A 9,137-nucleotide genomic window follows, 5' to 3' on the forward strand; every position below is an offset into this window, starting at 1 on the left:
GAAAGGATTTTAGGATAATATCAGTGAGTGTTGATTTAGAGTTGTCTTCTGGGTTCATCCTTGTAGCTGCCTTTATCAACAGGGTGAAATGTAACAAATGACATCAGAGTTGGGAGGTAACCAGGTCCCTGTTTAAATCACCATGACAACCATTTCATTATTTCTCCAGAGCAGCAAGGGAATCTGGAGACTCAACCTTTGTAGAATCACAATCACCAAGTACATTTGCACGTACATATGTAGGATCTTAATTTGAGCCAGTTTACTACAGCAGGAAAATATTCCTGCAGCAACAGAAAATGTGAATTATTATGTGAATTATAATTAATGGACATTTTTGTAGGGGTTACTACATTTTTCGTAAGGAAAACACAAGTCTGAAATTTCTAAGTGGAAATTACAAACTTCAGAAGCCTTTTTAAACCTCAAATACACTACAAGTTTTACATTTCCTGCATTGCTGGAAAGTTCTTCTGCAGTGGGGGGTGATCAAATTAAGATCCTACATCTGTACACATAATTGTACATGGGGATATGAATGGGGGTCTATAACATCCAATCACAGAGGTTTACATCAGCTGACAGTTGCAATGTTATTGCTAATAATTCAAACTGCCCTTTTCAGATAAAGACATAAACTCTGTACAGATGTAGGATCTTAATTTGATCACCCTGTTGCAGAAAAACTAAACTTGTAGTGTAATTGAGTGTAATTAAACTTTAGAAAAGGTTTCTGAAGATGATAAATTCCACTTTTCCATTTTAAAACTGTTCATTAATTATAATTAATTATAATCCACACAATAATTCAAATGTCCTGTTTCTGCAGGATTATTTTCCTGGTGTAGCAAACTGGCTCAAATTAAGATCCAACATCTGCAGCAATATACCCCTCTCTAATGTATATGGCTCTATTGAGATTCACTTTTGACCATTTGACATCTTGTATTTACTGTTGTTTAGGCTGGTTGAATGAGTTGCCTGTGAAAGCTACTTCATCTGCAAGAAAACAGGCGGCTGCACCAGTGACTGTCAGAAGTTTTGTGATTTCCTCATATGAACGTGAAAGTAAGTGTGTTGTCTACGCAGTTACAAAAATGGCTGATGAAACTGTGGCACATATTTCTCGGTAACATTGAATAAATGTGTTGGTATGTAGGAAAGACGGGCAGACTCTCGTACTGTTGGTCTAGACTACCTACAAACTATTATAAGGCTATGATCACTTATCATGCCGACAAACCTGATGTTCTCTGTGAACTGATCTGAACAGGTTTAGGCTGGTCATCTATGATATGTAGGTTATATACAGTACATTCTCTGTTCTGCTACTGGTAGGACTATAACATTATGTTGATCTGAACAGGTTTAGACTGGTCATCTATGATATGTAGGTTATATACAGTACATTCTCTGTCCTGCTACTGGTAGGACTATAACATTATGTTGATCTGAACAGGTTTAGGCTGGTCATCTATGATATGTAGGTTATATACAGTACATTCTCTGTCCTGCTACTGGTAGGACTATAACATTATGTTGATCTGAACAGGTTTAGACTGGTCATCTATGATATGTAGGTTATATACAGTACATTCTCTGTCCTGCTACTGGTAGGACTATAACATTATGTTGATCTGAACAGGTTTAGACTGGTCATCTATGATATGTAGGCTATAGCCGAGGTATAGACCTTGATCTGCATATCACTAACAAACTGCTATTATACATTATAACCTAGTCTACTTTACATAATATAACATCTCTCACTTGATGCAAAAAAAAAAACTTCCAGAATGGATCAACAATTTCCTCCTCGGATCAATCATGTCCGTTTTAGCCCTTCTGTCTACATTCTCAGATACGTTTAGAAAAGAACAGATTGAAAGACAATAAATAGTCTACTGTTAGTGAATACAAATACGTGTGAGACATGGCCTTGTGTTGCTGTTCTGTCTATAACTACCTTAACAAACAGAGACTAATTATTATTATTTTTATTATTATTATTATTATTATTATTATTATTATTATTGTTGCTGTACTGTCTATAACTACCTTAACAAACAGTGACTTATTATTATTATTATTATTATTATTATTATTATTGTTATTATTATTATTATTGTTGCTGTACTGTCTATAACTACCTTAACAAACAGTGACTTATTATTATTATTATTGTTATTATTTTTATTATTATTATTGTTATTATTGTTGCTGTTCTGTCTATAACTACCTTAACAAACAGTGACTTATTATTATTATTATTATTGACAGTTACCATGGAGATGAAATGTCACAACTACATGTTCATGTGATGCTTTAAATCACCTGACTGTTTCCATGTGTCTGTTAGTAAATGTTTCATAAGAGATAATTAATAAATGACAACAATTGACATTAAAGAATGACTGTGTTAACCACAACCAACATCCTGGATCTCTGTTTAGTTGTCACTGTGTTAACCACAACCAACATGTTGGATCTCTGTTTAGGGGTCAGTGCTCTAAAATGAGTCTCTCTGGGGAGAGAGAGGAGGGACCTGCCTCTAAAATGAGACTCTCTGGGGAGAGAGTGGAGGGGGGCCCTGCCTCTAAAATGAGACTCTCTAGGGAACATGACACCAAAGCCAAGAGGTGAGATGACAATTTTTGAAATAATTATTAAGAGTTTATTTCCAAAATCATTTCCAAAATCACATTCGTTTTTTCATCAGAAATGGTTGCTTATGGGTACCTTCAATATTACTGTTCTCAGATTTTCAATGAATAGATTTTTGATGGGTATATCTTTTTTAAATTATTATTACTATTATTTCTGCATGTCCTCTTTTTCAAGATGTGGCCGATTTAAACAACAGAATACTCTTTAAAATTAGATTTTTTATTTTTTTACGACATCTTGTTTTTAAATGGCTGCTGGAAATTAGATCGAAAGCATCGAAATCTTCATTCAAAGGCATCAAATTGAGTGAATGCTGCGCAGGTTCACTGAGTTGCAAACCAAATGGATTACTGCAACTCGCTGTTGGCTGGGCTCCCTGCCTGTGCCATTAAACCCCTACAACTCATCCAGAACGCCGCAGCCCGTCTGGTGTTCAACCTTCCCAAGTTCTCTCACGTCACCCCGCTCCTCCGCTCTCTCCACTGGCTTCCAGTCGAAGCTCGCATCCGCTACAAGACCATGGTGCTTGCCTACGGAGCTGTGAGGGGAACGGCACCTCCGTACCTTCAGGCTCTGATCAGGCCCTACACCCAAACAAGGGCACTGCGTTCATCCACCTCTGGCCTGCTGGCCCCCCTACCTCTGAGGAAGCACAGTTCCCGCTCAGCCCAGTCAAAACTGTTCGCTGCTCTGGCACCCCAATGGTGGAACAAGCTCCATCACGACGCCAGGACAGCGGAGTCAATCACCACCTTCCGGAGACACCTGAAACCCCACCTCTTTAAGGAATACCTAGGATAGGATAAAGTAATCCTTCTAACCCCCCCCCCCCCCCCCCCCCTTAAAAGATTTGTGGTTGTTCCACTGGATATCATAAGGTGAATGCACCAATTTGTAAGTCGCTCTGGATAAGAGCGTCTGCTAAATGACTTAAATGTAAATGTAAAATGTCTAGCTCATTGATTTGTAGATCTGACACAGTTGCTACCTCAGATTATGAGCCTAGCAGGTGTCGTGAATGAGGTATGTAGTACCCACAGAAGGCCACAGGGAGGAGCAAGAGAGATATAAACCCATACAGTTTATCTCTTTAAATACCCTGAACCTAACAATCAATCTAATGTATTTATGAAGCCCTTTTTACATCAGCAGATGTCACAACGTGATGTGCAGAAACTCTTAACACTACGTATTACCTGTTTTAGCCTGAACCCTAATTCCAGGGTAGGGTAGCGTAGAACAGTTCTAGAAACTATTTTAGTACTAAATAGCATTTTGATTATTTTGTTAACCAAAATCTATCTAAGCATTTTGCTTTTATTGTTTTGTTATTTTATTAGATTTACTATTTGTAAGGCAGAACACTTGATTAACAAGACACACTAGTTTAATTTTCAAAATGTGTTTTAAACTTGGTGACCTGGTGACCTCTATGTGAAAGTCCAGCAATTGGCGTGGGATAGATGGGGAAGGTTTGAGACTGATCTAAGGAATTAATGGGAAAAATACACTTTATTTCTCAGCTACCTCACCATGTCTGTATGTGAATGAATAGCTTTTAATTGCTAAATATTTCCAATAGATGGAAGCATAAGACCACAAAGCATCAGTTATAGGCTACAAGCAGCAATATGATTGACATAAAATAGCATGCAACCACAGACTATATGTCCCATGATTCTCTAAAATGGTCACTCATTACTTTAGTTAGCTATATATCTCGTGTTAGGGCTGTGTTACTTTTGGGAGAGCAACAAAAATAGTGACCAAAAAGGTATTGAACCCCAGGTAAATTATCACTAGTCAGAACCTCAACCTTAGTATAACATTACATGCATGATAAAAAAATCTTAATATCTGATATTGTGAGTAAACAACCTCAGAATAGAAAAGACAAGAGTGCGTCTTCCAGCCCTCCAATAAATTACATCATTCAACCCTCCCGGTTAGTAAATTTACCACAACATGCCCCTTGGCTTTTCAAATAAAAACAGGTAATAATAAACATGAATCATCATTATATTACTAAACAGTAATCTTTTAAATGCTTTTGCAGTCTTCCTCTTGCGTTAGCAGTGTGGAAAGGACAGACAGAAGCCCACACAGGAGTTTTCCTATGAGGGGGAGTGGTGGTGCATCCAGGGAGAAAACTAAACTGATCTTCTGAATTGTCATTGTGGTCTTATGCTGCCATCTATTGGAATTATGTAGCAACTGCAGTACTACTGAATAATGTGTAATTCCTTACTAATGAAGTAATTACTCAGAATTCCAAAATATACAATCTTCTAGTTTATTTTATCACTTACAACCATAACCACTTATACCATAACAAACAATTAAACTGACATAAACCAAAAACACCATACATTTAGTTAATTTAGTTAATTACCAAATTGAGCCGGTCGGTCACATTTGAGAGTGTGTCAGGTTCGTCGTAAGGATGGGATCAAACTGCAGCGGGAATGTGAATCATCTTCTTGAATGTATTAAAGAAATGAACACTGACCAAAAGCACGACGAAAAACAGTCCTGTAAGGTACATAGAAACGGAAAAACTACCCACAAACCCATGGAAAAACACCCCCAACTAAATAGGACCCTCAATTAGAGGCAACGAGGAACAGCTGCCTCCAATTGAAGGTCAACCCAATGAACTACACATAGAAATATAAGAACTAGAACAAACAGAAATATATTAACATAGAACATAACCCCCCAAAAAAACGAAACACACAAAACAAACACACCACTGCCACGTCCTGAGCAACTGCAATAACAAAATGACCCCTTTTCTGGTCAGGACGTGACAGAGTGAGGCAGATATATTTTTGTCTGAAATGAAACCATCAAGTGATAGATTTTAAACAAATACCTGTTTGTGAGATATGTAATATTTGTCTCTGTTGTGTTGAAGCCCAATCAAGCAGGAGAGACCAGCCTCCCCTGTATCCAGCTGTGTGTCCATGAAGAGTGACCAGTCTATGGATCCTCCTATAGTGTTTAGAGAGGGAGACTTTTCTACTGAACAAAGGTAAGAAGAACTCATGGGTCATGGTCAGTGAGTTAAACAACACTGTCTCTAGTCATTTCTCCTCTCCCATTTTCACATTTCTTTTGGTTGTTTTCATAATCCATAGGCTAATCCTTTAGTCCATTTTCATAGTCCTAAAACAGTGTGTGTGTGTGTGTGTGTGTGTGTGTGTGTGTGTGTGTGTGTGTGTGTGTGTGTGTGTGTGTGTGTGTGTGTGTGTGTGTGTGTGTGTGTGTGTGTGTACTCCCTGGTTGATTAGATGTAATCTCATGTTTTGTCCACAGAAACCAACAGGAGAGATCAGAGTCAGAGATTCTCAGTGGTCAGTCTTCCCAGAGTCATCAAACAGACCTGGACTCCATATTCAGTGTATGTGGTCCTGTTATGAACATTTGTTTTTGTTTTCCTCAAGTAAAGTTGATCTGTCAATTATTCATTATTGTGTTATAGAGAAAGCATTTATTCTCTTGCTTAACTTATTTACTTGATTTATTTTAGTTGCTTGAAGAGAAAATGATGACATTTGTGAAGAACGAGCTGAAGATGTTCAAGAGGATTCTTAGTCCAGAACTCCCAGAAGGCTTTGAGAGTCAGAAGCAGGAAGAGGAAGTGGTGGATGCTGAAGATGAGAAGCAGGAGAGCAGTGCCAGAGAGGGGGCTCTGAAGATCACACTGCACGTCCTGAGGAAAATGAACCAGAAGGAGCTTGCTGACACACTGGAGAAATGTAAGATCTGTCTGCCTCATGTTGAATGCTGTTTTATAACATTTAAAAGCTGTAGCTAAAGTACAGCTAAAATAGCTGTGTAACTCAATGATATTGTAGCAGCCTTAACACAACACCTAGTGGCCTCATCAAGTAGCAGAAGGGATGTGTTGTGGTGATTAATTTAGAGAGACAGAGAGAGACAACATGAATAATACCATCAATAATACCAATAATAATATAATCAGTCACACCAGTCTGTAATGCATTATGAAAACATTTACACATTTATACATTCAGTTATGAGAATAAATGATTATAATTTAAAATGTTATAACAGTCCTACAATACTGTAGTTATTAAAACAGACGTAATATTAATATCCTCTGTGTTATTTCTAGATTCAGATGAGCTTGCTGTGATTTGCCAACGTGAACTCAAATCTAATCTAAAGAAGAAGTTTCAATGTGTATTTGAGGGGATCGCTAAACAAGGAAACCCAACACTTCTCAATAAGATCTACACAGAGCTCTACATCACAGAGGGAGGAACAGGAGAGGTCAATAATGAACATGAGCTGAGACAGATTGAGACAACAACCAGGAAACAAGCAAGACCAGAGACTGCAATCAAATGTAACGACATCTTCAAACCCTTAACTGGACAAGACAAACTTATCAGAACTGTGCTGACAAAGGGAGTCGCTGGCATTGGAAAAACAGTCTCTGTGCAGAAGTTCATTCTGGACTGGGCTGAAGGAAAAGCAAATCAGGATGTCCAATTTGTATTTTCATTCCCTTTCCGGGAGCTGAATTTGATGAAAGGGGAAAATACTTTCATTGAACTTCTCAATAACTTCTCAATGGAAACCAAACAATCAACAATCTCCAACTTCGACAAGTACAAAGTTCTGTTCATCTTTGATGGTCTGGATGAGTGCCGACTGCCCCTAGACTTCCAGAAGAACAAGATCTGTTGGGACGTCACAGAGTCAACCTCAGTGGATGTTCTGCTGACAAATCTCATCAAGGGAAATCTGCTTCCCTCTGCTCTCCTCTGGATAACTACCCGACCTGCAGCAGCCAATAAGATCCCTTCAGGGTGTGTTGACCAGGTGACAGAGGTACGAGGGTTCAAAGACCCACAGAAGGAGGAGTACTTCAGGAAGAGATTCAGTGATGAGGACCTGGCCAGCAGAATCATCTCACACATAAAGAGATCAAGGAGCCTCCACATCATGTGCCACATTCCAGTCTTCTGTTGGATTTCTGCAACAGTCCTCGAACACATGCTGAAACATAAGAGAGAAGAGATGCCCAAGACTCTGACTGAGATGTACACACACCTTGTGGTGTTTCATACCAAACAGAAGAATGAAAAGTATCTTGGGATAGAAGAGACAGGTCCACACTGGAATAAAGAGAGCATTCTGTCACTGGGAAAACTGGCTTTTCAACAGCTTGTGAATGGCAATCTGATTTTCTATGAAGAAGACCTGAAGGAGGTTGGCATTGATGTCAATGAAGCCTCTGTGTACTCAGGATTGTGCACACAGCTCTTTAAAGAGGAATGTGTTCTGTACCAAGACAAGGTGTACTGCTTCGTGCATCTGAGCATTCAGGAGTTTCTGGCTGCTGTATATGTGTTCCTCTCATTCATCAACAACAATGAGAATCTCATGGACAAACTGAAAACAAAAGATGAGCCTGAAGTTACTTTCTACAAGAGTGCTGTGGATAAAGCCTTACAAAGTGAGACAGGAAACCTGGACCTGTTCCTCCGCTTCCTTCTGGGACTTTCACTGGAGTCCAATCAGAAGCACTTACGAGGTCTACTGACAAAGACAAGATGCAGCTCACAGAGCCATGAAGAGACAGTAAAGTACATCAAGGAGAAGATCAGGGAGAATCCCTCTCCAGAGAGGAGCATCAATCTGTTCCACTGTCTGAATGAACTGAATGACCATTCTCTAGTGGAGGAGATCCAAAGCTTCCTGAGCTCAGGAAGTCTCTCAAAACCCAACCTGTCACCTGCACAGTGGTCAGCTCTGGTCTTTGTGTTGCTGACTTCAGAAAAGGAGCTGGATGTGTTTGACCTGAAGAAATTCTCCAGATCAGAGGAAGGTCTTCTGAGGCTGCTGCCAGTGGTCAAAGCCTCCAGAGCTGCTCTGTGAGTAAATAGAATGACATTTAAGAACTTATCATCAGGAAGAAATGAATATCATTGTCCTTCTACACTACTGGTGTTAAATAAACAGTGTGTTTGTGAAGTCATGATGATCTTGTTGCAGGCTGTCAGGCTGTGGAGTCACAGAGAAAGGCTGTGCTTCTCTGGTCTCAGCTCTGAGGTCAAACCCTTCACACCTGAGAGAGCTGGATCTGAGTAACAATGACCTGAAGGATTCAGGAGTGAAGCTGGTCTCTGCTGGACTGGGGAATCCCCACTGTAAACTGGAGACTCTGAGGTCAGTATTCCTGTAGTTGGTCAACAAGTGATAACTGTTCACCAGATCCACATGTGTTTACCAGACACACATAGTCCACACCATATGTGTTTGGACAGTGAAGCTTACATTTTACATTTGGTGCTATGCTCCAGCATTTTGGATTTGAGATAGAATGTTTCATATTAGGTGACAGTACAGAATGTCACCTTTTATTTGAGGTTAATGGTGAGAGGTTAGCATGTTTTGTTGTGGTCTCAGTTATTGGTAATGGTGAGAGGTTAGCA

At 39.3% G+C, this 9,137-nt stretch overlaps 1 protein-coding gene across 1 annotated transcript; it reads left to right on the forward strand.

Moving 5' to 3' along the window:
- The first annotated feature begins 6,820 nt into the window (after positions 1 to 6,820).
- On the forward strand, positions 6,821 to 8,887 carry LOC123741804 (NLR family CARD domain-containing protein 3-like). Its single transcript, XM_045716009.2, has 2 exons — positions 6,821 to 8,576; positions 8,698 to 8,887. The coding sequence occupies exons 1-2, from the start codon at positions 7,225 to 7,227 to the stop codon at positions 8,885 to 8,887; spliced, it is 1,542 nt and encodes a 513-aa protein (XP_045571965.2). The 5' UTR covers positions 6,821 to 7,224.
- The last annotated feature ends 250 nt before the right edge of the window (positions 8,888 to 9,137 follow it).

The sequence above is a fragment of the Salmo salar genome, unplaced genomic scaffold (assembly GCF_965601325.2).
Source record: "Salmo salar unplaced genomic scaffold, fSalSal1 ptg000468l, whole genome shotgun sequence".
In the NCBI taxonomy this organism is placed as follows: Eukaryota; Metazoa; Chordata; class Actinopteri; order Salmoniformes; family Salmonidae; genus Salmo; species Salmo salar.

What these genes read in the sequence shown, in the direction of transcription:
- LOC123741804 (XM_045716009.2), top strand. Translation starts at nt 7,225, where the DNA reads ATGAAAGGGGAAAATACTTTCATTGAACTTCTCAATAACTTCTCAATG. An exon ending in AAAGCCTCCAGAGCTGCTCT is followed by an intron (nt 8,577 to 8,697) that starts GTGAGTAAATAG and finishes ATCTTGTTGCAG; the next exon opens with GCTGTCAGGCTGTGGAGTCA.